Source organism: Pithys albifrons, chromosome 14 (genome assembly GCF_047495875.1).
Source record: "Pithys albifrons albifrons isolate INPA30051 chromosome 14, PitAlb_v1, whole genome shotgun sequence".
Lineage (NCBI taxonomy): Eukaryota > Metazoa > Chordata > Aves > Passeriformes > Thamnophilidae > Pithys > Pithys albifrons.
The window spans coordinates 9,656,475-9,675,816 of NC_092471.1; the positions used below are offsets into that span (position 1 = coordinate 9,656,475).

General features: G+C 50.1%; 2 protein-coding genes across 8 annotated transcripts in view; one reads left to right on the top strand and one right to left on the bottom strand.

Annotated features, from left to right (window-relative positions):
• The window catches only part of SEPTIN6 (septin 6), a 28,112-nt gene extending 15,849 nt beyond the window's left edge, over positions 1–12,263 (bottom strand). For all 7 annotated transcript variants that reach the window (XM_071569011.1, XM_071569008.1, XM_071569007.1 and 4 more), the window contains exons 1-2: positions 12,162–12,263; positions 5,617–5,731 (exon numbers count right to left, since the gene is read on the bottom strand). In XM_071569011.1, the coding sequence (XP_071425112.1) occupies positions 5,617–5,731; positions 12,162–12,188 (142 nt within the window). In that variant the 5' untranslated portion in view covers positions 12,189–12,263. The remainder of the gene's footprint in view (positions 1–5,616; positions 5,732–12,161) is intronic.
• A 2,440-nt stretch (positions 12,264–14,703) lies between these two features.
• On the top strand, positions 14,704–17,137 carry SOWAHD (sosondowah ankyrin repeat domain family member D). Its single transcript, XM_071569332.1, has one exon. It carries the CDS (start codon positions 14,785–14,787, stop codon positions 15,793–15,795), a length of 1,011 nt encoding a protein of 336 aa, XP_071425433.1. The 5' UTR covers positions 14,704–14,784; the 3' UTR covers positions 15,796–17,137.
• Positions 17,138–19,342: the final 2,205 nt, after the last annotated feature.

Consider the following 19,342-nt stretch of genomic DNA (forward strand, 5'->3'; position numbering starts at 1 on the left):
GCTGAGAGCTTGTGCTCCACCACCAAGAGATGCCAGATATAGCCAGAACAGCCACCAGTCCAGTTGCTCTTTGCATCAATCCCATTTGCAATCCAAAGGGAATAAGAAGGAGTTGGCACCAGGAGCTGGTATGGCTGCAGTCCCTTGTGCTGCACCAATGCATCAGCTGTACCAACCACACTGCTGACCAGAGCAAGGGAGGGGGATCCAGCGAAGCACAAGTTTACCTCTGTCACTGGAAAAATAAGCTGGTCCAGCAAGCCCTTCATCGACTTGGAATCTCATTGTTTGGACCATTTCCATACCATTTGGCCCCAAAAGGCAGCAGGTGCACAAAGCACAGCAGACCAGAGAATCGCCAGGGTTTGGACAGGGATTTTGAGGGTTAACAGCAGACAGCCTGTATGACCTGCCAGGTCTTTCTCAGGGATTCCAGGAAAACAGCAGTGTAAAAAAAGACAAAAATCTGAACAGCCCAAGAAGCCTGCAGCATTTCCAGAGCCCCTGCCAAGGGATGGGTGGGACAGAGCAGTGAGCTGGCTGCTTGCCTGTGAATGCCATGAACCCTGGATGGGACATCTCAGGATTGAGGAGTCCACCAGCCCTGGTGTGTGGGACCATCACCCAAAAACCAGCCTGCAAAGCCTCCTCCTGCACCGCTGCCCCACAGCCTGGCAGGCTCTGGGGGAGGCTCAGATCCAGCAGTCTGTGTCCCAAGTCTCCAGGGCTGCTGACAGGGGAGCAGCAGTGGTGAGAAAGGCCGGGAGCTGCTCCCTGCAGAGGATACACAGGTCATGTGTAACCCACACTGGCTTCCTGGCAGACAAAACACCCTGTAAGTCACCTCTCTTTTCTGCCTCCCTCCTTCTTCTGTGTGAAAGATGTTCATGTGAGGCCAAGACTATTGTTTAAGCACATCCTGAACCTGTTAATAATTGCCTACTTTAAATCAATCTAATGTGCTGTTTCCAGCAGGAATGACTAACTGTCAGAGGGGCCAGAAGACGTGCTTAAGAGATGCATGACATGTTTCATACTCCATCTCACGCCATCTACACTGGGCCAGCAAAGGCAACCCTGAATTCAGAGTTTTTCCTTTTGAACAGGGAAGACCTGAACTGGTAAATCATTTTTCCATAGGTCGGAGTTGACCATCCAAACACCTACAACTTCATCTTTAAAACACAAAACACAAAACACCCAGTCACTAACATGGCACCTCAAACATGAACTCCGCACACCAGGAATTACATTTAGCCAGCAGATACCCCTGTGCCTGTGCTGTGTAACCCCCCAGACACAGCACAGCATTAAAGCCTGTCAGGGAAGAGGACAATGGAGAAAAGAGGAAAGACTCTCAACTGAAAGAAACACAATGTTAGCACTGATGGGGTGACATGAGATGGTAAAAGACTGAAGAGCCTAAAAAAGTTTTTCGTTGTGTTAAATATGAGCAGCATTTCTTTGAAGGCCAAAATGACAGAAAGGAGGATTTCTGACTCTCCTGGGAATTTCTGTCTCACACAGAAGCAACTTTCTGCTGGCTGGAAGATGTGAATTGTGCCAGCTCCTTCTTGTAAAGACAGAAGTCCAGATGGAACAGATGGCCTGATGAAAAGGACAAAGTGGTGTGTGCTTATTCCAGCCAACAGCACTGGAATCTTCTCCAAAAAGCAGAAATGATGAATGGGGATTAAGAGGCAGAATTACTGTGAAAAAAGCAGCGGTGTACGCAAACCGAGGGAGAGGCATCCCTGGCAGGGAGATTATTTCCTGATGTCAGGCTTATGGGCACACATGTGATTGGATCTCCAAAACTGTGCTTAGGGGTTATGCAACTCGGCAGTGGTCTGCTCTCCAGAAACAGGGCTGACAAAGCACTGTGGGGAGGACAGGGCAGACAGGGGGACCTTTGCTGCACTAGGAAGCTCTGGCAGCTACTGAAAAGCTGTGGTGTTGTGCCTTTCATCATGGGATGGAGTTTTGCTGTTAAGTCCAACGATTTTCAGAGACATTAAAAAAGAAATAAAAATGGCAAGAAGCACCACACCAGGCTGAGGACATGCAGCAGCCCTACATCAGTGTCTGGAAAGCAACACCCACTCTTAGTGCCTGGTAGGCTATCAGACCACAGTCCCTGTGCTGGGCTCCCCACACCTCCTCTCACTCTGAGACGAGCTCCGTGGCCCAACTGCACATGCACAGGGTGCCTTCAGTGCTCTGCAGAAATGGTTCATCGAATCCCACACTGATAGAGCAGTGGCATCACTTTCAAAACAACAGCTGGGACAAGCTCCTCGCTTCCCAAACCAAGACAGGTATCTTTATGCCGAATGAACCTTCATGGCTTCTTCCTTCCACAGAAATTCTGGCATCCTAAGCACCCTGTAGCAGTAAGATGAGTTATACAACACAAAAGCTGCACCTCCTTTTTGTGTCTGGAGATTTCATTTGCTTTTCCCTAGCATGTGATAAGTGAAACAGCAAAACAACAATCAACTGCTCACTGGCCTCCTTCTCCTCATCATTCACAATTTAAGAAGCCCCAAACATATGATCCTCATTCAATTCTGTGGGAGGACAGAGGAGTCTTTGGAATATTTCCCTGTTCAAAGGCATGGAGCAGCTTTCACAAAAGTACCCTTCATGAGAGAGTAGCACCTGTCCTTCAAAAGATTAACAACCGTGGCTCCAGAGATCAAATAGTTCCATTTTAAAGAAAATATATTCGCATGCACAGCCTTTTCATGTGTCGAAATGAGAGCTAATCCAATGTAGCAGGTTTGAGACAAGCCCTGAGGCAGCTCAGCCTGATAAGGGCATCTCTCAAGGAGAAAGGAAAAAATAGCTCGTTTCATCTGACAGGTGTACAGAGACACCACACAATTCCCCCAGTGCAAGGCAAAGGCTGGGGTGTGGCCAGAGGAGCAACAAGAGCTCACAGAAGATGCTGAAGCGCCTCGGAGGACCACCCGGCTCCCACTGTCCATCCCAGGGGGCCAGCAGTGAGTGGGCAGGAGAGGGCTGAGAAGGCTTCCCGATAGGAGAAACCCTTTCTTTCCTCAGCTGGTTGCACCCGTGACCACAAAAACAAGGCCCAGGCAACTTCCAGGCTGTTCAGCTCATCACCCCAGGGAGATGCTTGCTGGAGAGCAGGAGGCAGCTCCACCCTGGACACCTGTGCACATCTTTCCCTTCCCCAACCGGTGAGAGCTCCCACACCCCACAGGGCTCACTTGTGTGCAGTGAGAGACCTCAAGCAGTCTTGGTACAGCTCTTGGGAAAAGTGAAGGTATTTCTGCCACAAAATAGCCATTTTTCAATGCACTGAATAGGCCAGTTGGAACTAATTCCCTCCAAATCCCAGAGAGGAAAAGGAAAAACCTGCTTGTAATGCGACACTAGTGTAATGCAACTCCAATCTGCCCTGGCCAAAACTGAGAAGGTTTACATTAAAAACTAGCAGCCTGTTCTTCCTCTTTTTTCCCCTCATCTCACTGAGAAGTACAGTCAGCACAGAAAGTCTCAGCCATTAAATAGCTCTCTGAGCTTTGCACTGAAATAAGAGGCAACTAACAATTTATCACAGAAGCTTCAGGAAGAAAATGGTTGTGCTGAGGAATAAAAGATCAGAGAAACCATCCACAACCCCAACTTCTTATGAGAGGTTTTTTCATTTATTCTATCTTTGGCTTTAGTCTCAAAGGGGAGACAGCTTTCAGCATGAGAAGAGCTAAAAATTGCTCCCCTCTGGACGTGCTGCTGAGAGTCATTTCTCATGCTTTCCTTGGCTTCTCCACCAGGAGCTGGAGGAATCGGTGGCTCAGATCCAATATGACGCAGAGTAAAATTGCCATTGGATTTTTCCTCCAATAGATGCCACACACAGATGAAAAATGGGGGGCAATGAAGAGCTTCTCTGTCGTGCTTAGTGGCCTGTCCATGGGATCAGTTCATCTATTTCTTTTTTTTGCTCCAATCCTCATTTGCTCCCTCTTCTTTCAATTTTTCACCCTGAACTCCTTCTGTACAAGTGAGATCCAATAGAATAATAGATTAACCCTGGGAACTTTGGGGCTTTTTCTCTAGGATATTTAAGGGTTAAACTCTGTTTCCACAAGTTAACAGAGGCACCAGACAACTCTTTAAAAATACTTTAAAGCCTGACCTCCTCAACTCTTCATTTGTGGATCTTTTTCTAATGAAATTTATTAAATTTTTCTGTAAAGTTTAAAGATTGGCTGCGTTATTACTATTCATAAAAGACTGACATTAATAACTAATGCACATTGATCTTGGCGAGTCCTTGTTTTTCAGATCGACAAGGGATTAATGCATTCCATTTCTGTCCTGTAAAGAGGAAAGCAGAGGCATTCAACTCCTCTACACACACCAAAGTGAACACACAGCCACAGAAGGCACTCCCTGCTGCAAGCAGAACTTGTAGAAAACACCACTGCTGCTCAGCAAGTGGAAAAGGAAACACTTTAAGGTCTCAGCCTTGAGGCCAGGAGTTTCACCAGGTCATATCACATTCACGTACTGTGTAAATCACCAGCAACTCAGCCTGACAGTGACCTCCATTTGTCAGCAAAGTTTATCATCTCACAGGAATGCCACTGTACAGAAAATTTTCTTCTCAGCTCCACTTAACAGGGTTCAGCTCCCCCCTCCTTGCTCCACTACTCTTCTTTCAGACTTAACCCTGTCCTGGGCAAACACCAGGTCCACACCATGAGCTGCATCTCTCAGAGGCGGGGACAGAAAACCTGTGTGTGGATGCAGAGCTGTCCCCAGGAGGAATACACAGCTGCTGCTCTCCCTCTGTCAGGCCAGGCACTGCTGGGATCATCTGCAGACAGGGCTTACCCTGAGCAGCCACGGCCACGCAATGACCTCCAGTTCCCACAAGCAGGGCACCAGCATCAGTAAAACAATCAGACAATTATTAATTCTCTGTTAATTATTTCCTTATTCACCTTACCAAACTGCTCTGTCAAAGCCATACATGGTTTTTACTTCTGCCTCCAAGGAGAGACTGTTTGGGATCCTAACCCTGGGGAAGACCTGTGAGATGGGCTGCAGGGACAGACACAAAGTCCTGCTACAGTGCCAGGCCCCAGCTGTGACCACACCACATGGCAGCTTGGATAATTGTCTGACCAGTTAAGGCTTGGCTAGACACTATTTTAATTCAAGTATGCACAGAAGGGAGGAGAACAAAAATAGCTTTTAGTGATTTAAAAGGAAATGAATAGTATTTTGTTAAAATAATTATAATAATAATTCAATATCTAACCAAACAAGACCTCAGAACAAAGTACTCTGGCATGAGTACCTATTTTCTTTTAAAAATGTGGAATTCAAACATACTAGGAAAATAAAGATCATAATAACAGCCTGTGATTTTAGGCATTTTATTTCACTGCTTGGTAGAAAGCCATGCTGCAGAACACCAGCGGGGATTTCCCAGAGCACCAGTAAATCTTGTTACTGAAAATAGAACAGTTGGGGAAATTTAAATCAAAGCTACCTTGTTAACGCTGTCACCGACAAGCTACATCCAGCTGCAGAGAACTTTTCAGCAAGAGAACTTCCCAAAATGGAAATACTCACCCACACACAGGATGTTGAAACAAAACCCATGATTAACTGATTTATTAACCAGCTGGTCAGGCAAACTGTCAAATCCGACGTGTCCAGAAAGTGGGACAGTGCGACAGCCTTCACCCTGAAACACAATGAAATGGTTGTGTCATTTCTGAGCAAAATACACTTCTCTGTGTATTATCCAAGACCTCCCAAGCAGAATCAACGGCACAGTCCAAGCAGATTTGCAGGGATGCTGTCAGTCATGTCAGCACGCTTCCCTCTCTTCCAAAACACATCCAGACGGCACAAATAGAACGTTTCATTTGACACGCATCTGAAGAAAAATACTGTCAGAAAAATACTAAGCTGTGCAAAAACACATACTCAAACACAGCTGCTGAAATAAAGAGGCAACGAAACACTTTTTTCTTGAGGAAACATGTAGAGAAGTCTCACCTTATACTGAAAACAAAAAGAATTCCCCTGTGCAAAGGAATGTATTAATGACCTCCTCCTACAAGCCTATTACAATTCACTTTATGTGAATTGGAACTCACATGTAATTCCCATTCACAATTACAATTACAGAAACCAGCTAGAACAGTCATGAAAACGGTACCTACATCTAATAACTGAATAACTGAACCTACATCTAGTAACTGAGCAACCCAAACACGTTGTCTCTGCAAAGCTCATCTGCTGCAGCTCAGAAACAGCAGAGAATGCAGCCTTCAAGATATCAAACACAGCCGAACTGCAAACAGGAGTCTGTCCAAATCTGTGAAACAACCACTGGCACCTGAAAATCAGAGATCATTAATGGAAGCTGCAAGGAAGAGGCTCGTATGGGCAAGTGGCCAGACCATGCAAGGCAGCAGGTCTTCAGCTCCGAGTGTTGCTATCCAAGCTTCGGAGCTGTCTTTGAAAGCCAGGAACTCAACGGTGGAACAGCTGAGAAAACGTGTGGACAGCTGAGATGCTCATAAACACACAGCCCCACAGAAGGGAGCCTGCACAGGGGTTTGGGAATGGGGGTACCCAAACCTGCCTGCTGGGGGTGCAAAGGCTGCTCCAGACCACCCACTCAAAGGACTTGATGAGAAGCTGCTCTTGCACCCTCTTTCCTGTGCCCAACACCACCAACCCAGTCTCCCTGGCCAGGTGTGCCCTTTCTGCCCCAGGAAGCAGAGGGGCCGAGCCCCAGCTCACACCATGCTCTACACCAGCACACACACTCGCTGCTGGAGCAGAGGCAGAAATTTCCACCTGGCCATTGCACACAGACCCATCTATGCCAAGGCACCCTGGGTTGCAACCCTGCCCAGCAAAGGGTAATAACCTGCATGCAGCTCAGCCTCAGGAACGGCAACATGCAAAACAGAGAGATGGTGCTACACCCACATTATCTGCTCGAAAGTTGCCCTCCTGCAGCCCCCTAAAATGTATCTGCCTCTCTGAAGAAAAGGCTTTTCTTAACAATGTATTTCAGTGTCAAAACCAAAAAATTCCCCTCTGGCCTTCCAGGAACATCTTAAGTTTGCAAGAAATACTACAGCCAAAAGGCAGTAGTTCACAGGGTATAATTTTTAACTTATTCTTTCAGAATCACACATTCATATATGTTGAGAGACTGTTCATAGGGACAGGCATACTGGTTTTCCCTCTTCTGCTAATGGCACTGGTATTTTAGGCTAGGAAAACATCCCCAAGGAGTGCATTTACTACAGTAGCCTGTCAGTATGATTACTTGCCTCATTACTGTTTTGCTGTTGTGGGTTGGTTGTATTTTTTTCAGATATGAGGCTCCAAATACACTTCAACCATTAACCATATTTACCAGCCTGTGATGTGTAAATATGTTTCCCCTTAGCCATATTTTGTGTATTAGTCTGACTCTTCCTGCCAAGATGTTCACCAAATATGGTGCTTTATTAATTCCCGAGCACCTTCCCCCTAACGACGTGTTCATGAGGAAGGCACTGCAGTTCCCCAGCGGATTCTGGGTTTGCCTTGAGGATGCAGCGCCAAGTCCAGTAACACATGAACAGCTAAACCAGAAGAAAGAAGAACAGCAGACCAGCAGGCACACTGATTTTGTGACAACACACTCAAACTCTCCGAGACTGCATTCACCAAAACAAAACCCAGCACTGGGGTATTTTGGCAGCGCTGGATCTGCAGCAAAAGCACCGTGGTCCTGGTGAAGAACAGATGGGGAGACACGGCCTGCAAAGGAGTGAGAGAGAACCAAAGGCAAACTGCTCCTGGGGAAGGAGAAATATCAAGTGTATTTTTAATACTGAGCCTTAAAACTGCACCACTGGAAGACTGCTTAAACACTACTCTCCCCAGGAAGCGTGGGTGGAGTGTAGGCTCTCATTAAGAACAAATCTTTCCTGCATCCCTAAATATAAGAAGTGTGATCCAGATGGAACAAAATAAATGGTAGAAGCTAAACCACTCCTGCCTGAGAGGAGGCATTTACCATTGCACAGAATGCAGCCTGCAAGTCATTTCCTGCAGCTTCTTTTTTCTAGTCACCTGTGGTTTTATAATGCAGTTAAACCACACTTCACGTCTGCTACAGGCCAGGAAACAAGGACAGCAAAATCTGATTTCCAGTCACAGCAGCTGAGCCTTCATGTTAAGTACACAACCATGAGGTTGCTACTCTGGCTAAAAATCCAGTGTCTCCTTGGCCAAGGCATCAAGAGATCAGACGCAGTGGGAAAAAAATAAGAAAAAATGTTTTAAGGTCAAACTGGTTTTGACACACGTCCAAAAGTTATCAGCAATAACCAAACTTGTGGAGAGAAAAGACACATTTTCTATCTGATCCACCAAGAAACGGTGCAAGTCACCAGTTCTTCAGGCACACAGTGATGTCTCTGTACCCAGAATGCTGCTATATATAAACAGCATCATCATAAACAACATATGAACACAGTGATTAGTCACCCTGGATGTATGTTAAATGTAGATTTGGATCACGTTGCTCAACATCAGAGAACAGGTTAAGCTTATAAGTTTTTTGCTGATAAACTGTTCATTAATATGATAAATGTCTTCCATTACTTATCTTTGAAAAGGAAGTTTCAGATCAAATTTAAAACATATAAAGAGGTACCATCAAGGTAAGCAAGGCCTAAGTATTGTATGCTTGAAGGCTTTTTCAACAAGCATCAGTGAGTGCTGGATGGCTGAGTCCCTCCTGTTTGAAGGTTACCATCTTCTTGGAACAAAGACGGAATCTCTGGAAAGCCAGTGTGAACACTGGCACCACACCAAGATACCAGATGCCTTTTTTTTCCCCATATACACAGAGTGACCCCCCCCGGATAGAATGGTCTGTTGTTACTCTGGAGGAAGCAAAGTGTTTGTCACAAACAAGACTAAAAGAACAAAAAGAGCAACACACTCTCTTGCTGCACTATCAGCCAGAGGTACTGCAGAGTGAGAGTAAGGAGCAGCCACTTGGAAAGGTTATTTTACTTTTTCCCTGCCTTTCTAGAATTCACACAAACTTTTGTTAGAGCTTCTCCATGCCACAGAAGCCACCACTGCCTACTCTGATTCTTACAGAGAACTGTCAGAAATATATGAAAAATACAAAGATGTTACAATGAACGACCCCAAGCCTGAAAGCACTGCACATTAAATATTAGTTTACATAAAATGGGTGAGATGCAGACTCCAGGAGTTTGAATCACTCCAGGATCCTTGGGATGAAAAAACGATTAGAGGAAAATCTTGCTGAATGCATGTCTGTGCCTTGATCTGCTTTACAAGACAAGCAGGTCCAGCACTGTCACCCCCCAACGTCCTCAGAGCCCCGGAGGCCATTTCCTCTTTGCAGAGATGAAGCAGAGCATGATCCCCAGGACATGCAGTGGTGCTGCCACTGCAAATGTCAGTGCTGCATATTCAGGACTATTTCTGGTGGCCTGGTCTAAAGGAATGATGAGAAAGGACACCATGGAAAAGGAAAAGCCTCCACTTGGTGATATTCAAGCAGAGCACAGCAAATAAAGAATGTTACAGCTCTGAACCCAAGGGACCCAATGTCCAAACAAGGCCTGTGCAGCATGAACTGCTCCCAAAGGCTGCAGTACAATTACTTCTGCATCTCATGGAGAAGAGTTTCTGTTTAGGACACTGACAGCTACATTTAGTCCTTCTGACACAATTTCCCACCTCTTCCCAAATGTGAATCACTTCCAGCACTGAGACCTTGGAGACTCCTTTCGGAGGATTCCCAAACTGCTGCAACACACAACAGCACCATCCCACAACAAAACCAAATGAAGCAACGCTCCCAGAGCTCCAGCACCACTGCCAGTGCTCACAGCAGCCACTCCCCTGCCCCGTAATGATGAGAACTGGGGGCTCAACCCCCAGACCTGAGACAACTCTTGCACAAGAGGTCACATTGCAAAGCAAGGCAAAGCTGGACTCAGGTTTCCACAGCACAGTTTTCCACATCATCTTCAAGCCAGAACAACATCAGATCCTTTCTCATGACCTTGGCGTTATGGTATCCACTTCCCAGACGGCATTTGGCTATGATTAAACAGCAAATTAGAGCAACACTTGTACCAATTACTTCTCACTTGTAGAAGTGTGTAATTCTATTATGCAACAAGGGAATTATCCAGCAGACAGTATAAACACAAGATAAATATAAAGCAAGAATATAAAGTCTAGATAAAGACATCATGTTTCTTTACCTTGCTCAGCTGATAATAACTCAACAAAAATTTAAAAGAAAAACAACAGAAAAGTGGGAGGGAAATAGTTTTGAACCAGCCATCATAGAAAGCAGGAAACATCTCACCAAAGCCCTGACCGTTGACGGCCCCCTTGAGACGCACTGCATCACTTGGCCATCCAATATGCAAAGTCAAGTGCTTCCAAAATCTCACATTCTGACAGCTCGTAAGATTACACTTCCTTATGCCCCTGCCAAAAGGCTGCAGAAATGCCATGCAGTTTGGATACATTCCCAGAAGTCTCCTCCAGCAACTAGAAATATATATCACTATCAGCAGTCATAATGGTTTTTCTGACCTATACTAGAGATTGAGAGTTGGACAGTGCCTGGCAAGCTGGTCCTCTGCATACATCCTCACCCCAAGGGGAGCAAGGTGGACATTCTTTGTGGTCTCAGTGTTTAAATCCTGCAGCACCCTCACCAGCAGAGGACAGGAGAAAGGGCTCAGCTTGGTGGTGATGGGGCCCCACTGCCTGCCCAGGGAAGGAGGGGTTTTCACTGACTGTCTCCACAATAAATGCAGGTTTGATGAGGGGTTTGCTGGGGCAGAGGGTGGGTGGTGATCCCAACTGCCCCACAAACCCAGGTCTCACACGTTCAACCCTGCTGGCACACACAGAGCCCCCTGCACCACCCAGACATTATGGCTGACTGCTCCACCAGCCACAGCCATGACTGGGTGCCCAAGACCTTGGCTGACAAGTTATCTGTCCAAACAAAGGCATTTGCAATTTGCAGCACACTAATTTCAATCTGTCTCACAGCCAGCTTTCCCTTTTGCCTCCAAAGAGAGGCTGTGCTGTATCATAATTCATTCCAGGTCACAAGCAGATGTCTGAAGCTCCTGTACATTATCTTAGGAAACTCTAACACTCAATTTCTTTAAAAGACAAAGGAGCAAGTGAGTCACTTTACATACCTTGGCAGTCACATACAAGGCAATGGCTATGTCCAGGAAGAAATAACATCACAAACTGGCAAGGAATGGCTACATCTACCCGTTCAACAAGACTGGGTCCATGCTAAAACCTACTGCTTTGAAGACAAAATAGCAAGCATTCATCTCAAGTATTATTTCTGTACTAACACATGGACATCAAAGTTGGAAACCCATCAAATCACAGACAAAATGCTTCCGCATGCAAACGCGTTATACAGATGCCTCCTTAGCATTTCTCCAACAAACGCAGAGGTGGCTCAACTCCCTCTGCTCCTCTTCTGGATAATTCTCCACAGGCACGCAGAGATCTTGTGCCAAGCACGGCGCTGGCCCTGGGGCCACCACAGGGGGACCCTCGGGGGCAGCACAGCGGGACGCGGTGCCGGACCGGCCACCTCCCCGCACTGCCCAGCACGGCACGGGGTGAGGGTTTCTTTGGGAGAGCAGCATCCCTAGAGAGGCGGGGACGCCATCGCCGGGCCCGGGCCGGTGAGAGGCTCCAGCCCTGGGTCGGGGTGCGGGGCGAGGCCTCCCCAGCACCGCAGCCCGGGCAGCGCCAGGCCCGGGTCCGGAGGCACCGGCCGGGCAGGATCCCCGGCCCACCCGGTGCGGGCAGGGCAAGGTCTCCGGGCCGGGCTGCAGCGCGGGGGGACCCCAAACCCCATACCCCTGGTAAGCCCAGCTCCCCTCGGGACGGCCCCCAAACCCCGACCCTGCAGGCACCGCCGTCGCCGCGCCCTCCCGAGCTCCGCAGCCCGCAGGCACCCCCAGGCCGGTGTCCCCGCAGGCGGCGCTACCCCCGGCCCGGTCCGGTTCGCCCCCCGCCCCGGCGCTGCCCGGCCCCGCGCCCTCCCGCACCTGCCGCGCCACCTCGGCCGCCGCCATCGCTGCCCGCCCGGCACGTCCCGCCCCGGCCTGCGGGCGGCTCCGGGCGCGCCCACCGCGGCACCGCGCGGGGGGGGACCCGCCGCGCCCCCGCCCCGCCCCGCGCCCCGTGCCCGCCTCGTACCCGCCCCCGTCCTGCCCGGGCCGGCCAGCCCCGCCGGTGCCGCCACCGCCGCGCTCCGGGAGGCGCGGGGCCGCCGGTCCCCCCCTGTGGCTGCCCGGGATGGTGCAGCCCGGACTGAATGGGGCGGGCGGAGGGGCCGGGGCGGCGGCGAGCGGGTCGGGCGGAAGAGCGAGCGGGGGGCACCCGGCCGGAGGGTGCCGATCACTGGTCGGAAGGTGTCGAGCCCTGGCCAGAATGTGTCGGTCCCCGGCCAGCCCTCCGGGATGCCCCCGGCGGCCCCCCGGCCGCTCCTCGCTCCCTGTGCCGACCCCTCGGGCAGGGCCCCGACCCGGCACCCCGCGGCCGCTCCGGTAACACGGCCCGGTTCGTGCAGCTCCGAGGCTGCGCTGCGGGTCGCGGTTCGGGTCTGTTTGGGTCCCCTGTCTGAGCACGTGGCGCACTTGCCCTGAGATCCGCCGGACGGCTCAGGCTCTCCGGGTCTTCCCCCGCCCTCGGCGGCGCTGAATCCCCTCCGGTGTCACCACAGCCCCTTGCCGGCCCGTCGGTGCAGCCTCAGCTCCCCCAGCTGCACCGGCCGATTGCTGCTTCCAGGGGGTGCAGCTGCTGCCGCTCGGCTTTCCTTTCATTCGATGCCAGCGCAAGCATCAAACGAGGCTGAGAGAGAGGAAACTCAGTCTCCATCCAAAGCAGTCACTTTCCCAACCCTGGGGCACCCAAGTAAAGCCCTCAGGGCTGGCACCCTATTTTTTATCCTGGTCAGTGCTCACCAGTGCATCCAGTCCCTAATGCAGGTACGACCAGGATGGCCCTAAATGGGAGCTTTACTTTGCTCCTCATTCCCCAGGAGCAGGACCTTGTTTCCTTCCTAGTTTTCCCCAGCTGCCACCCAAGTGTTTTCCACTGTTCCCCAGGATCCCATGGCTGTGTGGCTCAAGTTCTCTGCCTCCCTGAGCCCACAGAACCCACCAACAGCCAGTGACAAAACCAGGCAGCACCAGAAAAGGAGCAAGGGGGCAATTATGCTTTCACCACCAGTTGTTTGGGCTTTGAGATTATGCCAGCTCCCCACATATCCCTGAAAAACTGGTTCAAGTGGTTGGAGAAAGGCAAAGGCCCTTGAGGGCTGACAACCAGCCCAGGGCAAGTCAGAGCAGGGCTAAAGCTTAGGGAAAGCAAATTTTAAAGGTTCAAGGGGCTGATGTGGCTCTTAACTGCTTGACCAGCCACAAAAACAGCTGGTAGCAGGTCAGCCATGGGTATCAGACGAGTCATGGGTAAGAAAGGTCTTGGGAGAAACAGGACTAGGGGCTTTTGGGGCAGAGGAATTTGTCCTGATTTCTAGCAAAATTAGGGTACAGACTACTGATGGCGGCAGCTGCCAACAGCACCAGGCAAGGGCTGTGCTGGAAAGTGAAACACAGCAAGAGAAGGCAGCCAAAATGCCTCTGGAATGAAACATGGTGTGGCAAGGGACCCGAAACACTGTCCCAGGCTGTGTCTCCCTTGGAATCCCACTAGCTACTGGGAACATGGTCCCTTGGGACCTGGGTCTTCCTGAGCACAGCACCGAGGAGAAGCATTGCAGTTTGAGGGGGCTATAAGACAGGTGTCTCAGCAAGGCAACCCTGGGTGCCAGCAGGGCCAGGGAAAGCATTTCTGAGACCAGTGTTATGGATTTACACACATCAGACACCATAACAGGGTCTGACCCACTGAGAATGCCAAGTCCAAGTGAATGTTTCCAACTAGTCTTTTGTTACTTCAGTTACAGCTCGAGCTGGTGCCTCCTACTCCAATTCAAATCTCTCAGTTACACCCATGCCACCCATCACCTGACCCCCAAGTCGATCACTGAATTCTGGTCAGTGGTCTCCTGATTTTCTACTGCATTTCACTGTTGATGCTCTGGCTGCCTTCTGACATGACTTTTCTCTTGAAATTGTCTCCTTGGTCCTTATCATCTCCATTCTGCTCATATCTGCTGAATTCAGGGAGCTCTTTGTTAGCATCATTGTTTGATAAAACATTTACATTTGGTGAACTCTTGCAGCCTAAGGCTTAGGCTACTTCACCTGCTGCTGGTGAGACATCAGAGCTATATGAGACTCTTCAGAGAGGAGAATGCAGCTCATCAAACTTCTGTAACACCGGCACTGGGGTGCCCAGGGCGCCGCTGCCTCCACCGGCCCCCGCGGTGGTCCCGCCCGTTGTCCCTCTGTGACGCCGCAGGGAGTGGGGCCGGGGGCTGGGGCAGCCCGTGGCGGGGGCCGGGCCCGGCGCCGGCAGGAGCAGGAGCAGCCACGGCCACGGCGTGACCAAAGGTCACCTGCACCGCCCCGTGCCCTCCCGCCACGCAGGATCGGTTCCTCCTCCGCCTAACGCCGGGGAGGAAGTGTGGGGTGAGAACTGGGGAGCGTGAGCCGTGCCGAGCTGGGGCCCAGGCTGCCGGACAGCCCCGCCGCAGGCACCGGGATGGCCCGGCAGGAGCAGGAGCAGCGCTTGGCAGAGCAGGAGGTGGCTGGCACCGGACGGAGGTTCTCCTTCCTGGAGGCTGCCCAGCCCCAGGCAGGGAGCCGAGCCCGCAGCTTCCATGCCTGGCCAGCCACCCTGCGTACCAGGGACAGCTTCTATACACTGCCAAAGATGGACACCAACAAAAGCGTCAACTGGAGCAGGCACAGCCTGGGGAGCTGGGGTAGGACTGCAGGGAGGCTCTCCATCGGCCGTAGCAGTACCCGGAGGAAGGAGCTGAAGGAAATCCTCCTGCAGAGCAACAGCCCTGGCAGCACCTTGCGGTTTGCTGGCACTCAGAAGATATCCAACAGCAGCAGCCTCCCTGCAGAACCACACCAAGAGCAGAAGCCCGAGCAGAGCCCTGATGTGCTGCCCCTTGTCCTCGATCCCCTGGAGCATGCATGGCTGCTGACGGTGGCCCAGGGTGATGCAGAAAGCATCATCAAGCTGCTGGACGTGGATCCCACCCTGCTGACCAGGAGAGACTTTGTGACGGGCTTCACCGCTCTCCACTGGCTTGCAAAGCATGGCCACCATGAAAGCTTCATCCGGGTCATCTCCCACGCCCAGAAGAACGGCTACCCTGTGAACGTGAACATCCCCACAGCCAGCGGCGGGCTCACCCCCTTGCACCTGGCCGCCTTGCATGGACATGAAGTGCTCATCAAAGTGCTGGTGGGAGCTTATGGGGCAGACACCAGCTGCAGGGACCACAACGGGCGCAAGGCTTGGCAGTACCTGCGGGCAGACACCTCCAGGGAACTGAAGGAGCTGGCAGGGGCCTTGGAGGAGGACTTAGTCCAGCTGCATTCTCACAACACCAACAACAACTGTAAGTCATCCAGAGAGGCTGGGGCAGGGCAGGACTCGGTGGACTCCGTGACTGAGGGGAAAGCCCAGCGCTCCTGGGGTCTGTCAACCCTCCGAGGCATTGTTAGACAGGCATTTGGTTTCTTCCAAGAGCGCTGAAGCTCCCCTGGCCCCACTCACCTGTAAACCCATGCTGGACAGTAGCTGGAAGAGCCTGAAGGGAGCTGGGAATTTGGCTGCTCAAAATCCTGGCCAAGTGTGGATTAAACCACAGCACCTTGGCCACGCTGGGTCTTGTGTGGCCTTTTGGGACTGTGCTGGTGTGTGTGTGTGGAGCACCACGGCCATCAGGAACACAGCCTTGGGACTGTCCTTCCAAAAAACTGCCTGTTGGCAGAGGAGGTTTGGCCCCATGTCCAGGCTGATGGGGACTCCTTGCTGCAGCCCAGCAGTCTCATGACAAGGGCTCACATGTCAGTTCTGCTGTGGGAAGCTGCTTCTCCAACAACTCACATGTCCAGAGCAGGATGCTAACCCACCACGTGTGGATCCCCTCCTGGGGGCTGTGGGTGGATGTTTGGGCTGCCTGTCTCAGGCTGCTGGCAAACTTTGTGTGTGCTTGTAGGTGGGTCACACAGAAACTTGCTCAGTTCTCCCACCTGTAAAATGAGGCCAATGGCACTGCCCCGTCTCCCAATAATGCTGTGAGGTTGGACTGGTGGACATGGCATCCCAGGTGCCTGGACAGAGACACTGATAGAATATAATTGAATATTTCACAACAATACTCTGAGATGCCAGAGACCTGCCACTGGGCTGATAATGGAGAAGCAACTATGGCTTCAGAAACACATACACACCATCCTATTTTTTGTACACTTCTCTGTTGGCAGGGGAAGTGGGCACAGATGAGCAGACCATGTCACTGAGCTGCAAATGCTTTCCAGTTCCCTGTGAGATCCCCAGATCTCTGTCACATGCACCTCCTCTGTGTTGCTTTTTCTGGGTAGAGTAAGGGCTGGAGGGACTTGTCAGAGGCGGCCAGGCATTTTTAAAGACAAGTCTTTCAAAGTGCAAGAAAAGTCTGCCTGGCAGCCTTTCCCTGGGGACCCCCATCCCAGGGAGTCTGAGATGCCCAGCCCCATTGGGAATGGGGTCCAGAGCAGAGGAGGCAGGAAGGATACCCGTGGGATGCCATGTGGTGGCTTCCATGGCGACTGGAGTTCAGAAGCAACTCTGGGAAGATGATTCATTGCTCAATACCATGGAAAAGATATGTGAAGGCTGTGAGATCATCTTTATTGCTACTGAGGTCATGCTCAAAAATGAAACTGTGATAAATGTCTGAAGCAGGATAATGCCGCGTGAGTGTACTGGTCACTGCATTAAAAGGGCAAAGCCTCTGCTCACCTGTTTGTGTTTTGTTCACCAAATGGAGCTCATGGTTTCAACTTGCTTTTTACATTTTTGAAGGCCAGAGCTAATTCAAAATATTTTCAGAAAAACAATGGCCCCTTCCTCTTTTTCATCAGCATGAGACCATTTCTGCCTCCTTAAATAGCAGTCCCATTTGAGCAACTGCCTCTCAGATAGGAACCAGGGAGTTTCTGTTCCCCTCACAGAGCAACAGCCCTGAGACATCTCATTGAAGAGGGGAGTAGTGGTTTCTTTGCAGCTGCCTTTCTGGGGACCTGCAGGGGTGACAGGGGCTCAAGGGGCTGCACAGGTGAATTTTCATCTTGATGCAGAAAGACACACAGGTAACTTCTTCTGGGAAACTTGAGTCTGTGGGTTTCACAGGCCCTGAGCAAACACCAATTTATGTTCAGATTGTGCTGTGAAAAGATGCTTGAAGACCCAGTCTGCAGCAGCCAACACAGGGAAGAGCAACCTACATGAGTAGATAGTGTCCAGGTGACTGGGTGGACATGTAGATGTCTGGACATCTTTTTAATTGCTGAGGTCAGCAGCAGATACATACAAAACATGCTGGGAATTGATTTAATGTCTGATCTACAGCAGTTTTGTAATCCATTAGCTCTAATAGATTGAAGACTATGACAACACAGCTCCTTCTGGAACTGCTCTGGCCACATCCATTCCATGGGACAGCAGGTTGGCTTCTAACAGTCTGGTCACAGCAGCACAAACTCCATGATCAGCACTGGTACCACGTCTGGTAACCAAACTGCTGTTGATAAGACAAGTGTGACTGACAAAATAGTTTTTGACCTGTTACTCCTCTGTCACCCTTTTGCAGCTGTCAGGGAAGGACACAGGACTGCTCTTACATCCTCCTCTGAGTAAGGCACAAAGTAAACAGTGGAATTAATGAGAATTACCTTGAAGGAGCCATTTCCTTGACAATTGTACCTGCAGCTTAGTCACGCTCCACCAGGAAACCCGGACTTCAAAGTTCCATTGGGAAAGTAAAACTCAGCTGGCTATTGCTGTACTTAAATAAGACAAAAATATTTGTAGTACTTAATTCTCCTTGACAGATAACCAAAACCCCTTAAAGGCAACTTCTCCCCCCATCTTTTGGTTGTGGGTTTGAACCTGTATTCTGTGCTGAGACAAACTAGGCAGGGACTTCAGAAAGAGCAGGACCAGAGCTTGGCTTCTCTGGGTCGTGTTACAACATGACACCCCCCTGTCCTGCCTGGGTTCTTTTCCACTGAGCAAAGGGATCTTCTCCAAATGATGGCGCCCTTCCTGCTGCTGCACGTTGTATTTGCCCCAGATCCCACACCCCTTCCACTGACTTACTCCTCTGTCTTGCATTGTTTATATTCATACCTACAGAAGGGCAGTCGTTTTGTAAATAGACACATTTAAAAAGATATTCCTTAACTATACAATACTCCAACTTTGCTTCTCACTCAGAAAACAACAGTGTATCCACCAAAATTAATATAGCAAAACATCAACATTTTTTAATTTTTTCTTTAAAATTTCTGCTGATGTTTCAATTACCATGTGTTAGTCCAGTTCTGCAGAGATCCCTGATCCCCCTGCAGGTCTCACAGGGAGAGGGGCAGACCAGTGTCACAACAAAAGAAATCATTCACACCCAGAGGTACTTCTGTTGGTTAAGTTTCTGCAGAAGACTGAGTTTATCCCATGTTTAATTTGTACTAAGTTTACTATGTGCTATCCCTTAATGTCCAATTTGAAAAACAGATTGTCAAACGGGGAAAATAATACAAAGCAATGCCTTAGAAGCTGCTTCCATCTGATAAAAGTATCACAGTAATGGCAGTATTAGGAGACGTTCTAATAAATAGTAACAAATAATTGCTCAGGAAAGCTTTCCCAAAAGCGCCATGGGAAAAACCGCCTCTTTCCATTCTCAAGCCCTTAAAATTACTGTTTTCCTCCTCAGCCAGATCCCCACAGACACAATCAAAGAGAAACTCTACAAGCAGCTTTGCCTGCCAGCAGTGGTGCTGTGGAGAGGCTGGGAGACGCGCATTGGGCTCCAAGGCAGATCTCCAATTCTCAGCAGTGCTGTTATTTCCTAGCACTTGCCTCAAGGAAGAGTGCAGAAGAGATTTAAAATCATTGGGGTCAAAGTGCCTGCAGCACGTGAGCCTCTGTTCAAACATGTCTGGCAATGCTGTTTGCTGCTTTCCTGTTGCAGTGACTTATTGCTTCCCCCCAATAATGAAGTAGTGTAGACTCTCACCAGACAGGAAAAGAAGCC

What these genes read in the sequence shown, in the direction of transcription:
- SOWAHD (XM_071569332.1), top strand. Translation starts at nt 14,785, where the DNA reads ATGGCCCGGCAGGAGCAGGAGCAGCGCTTGGCAGAGCAGGAGGTGGCT.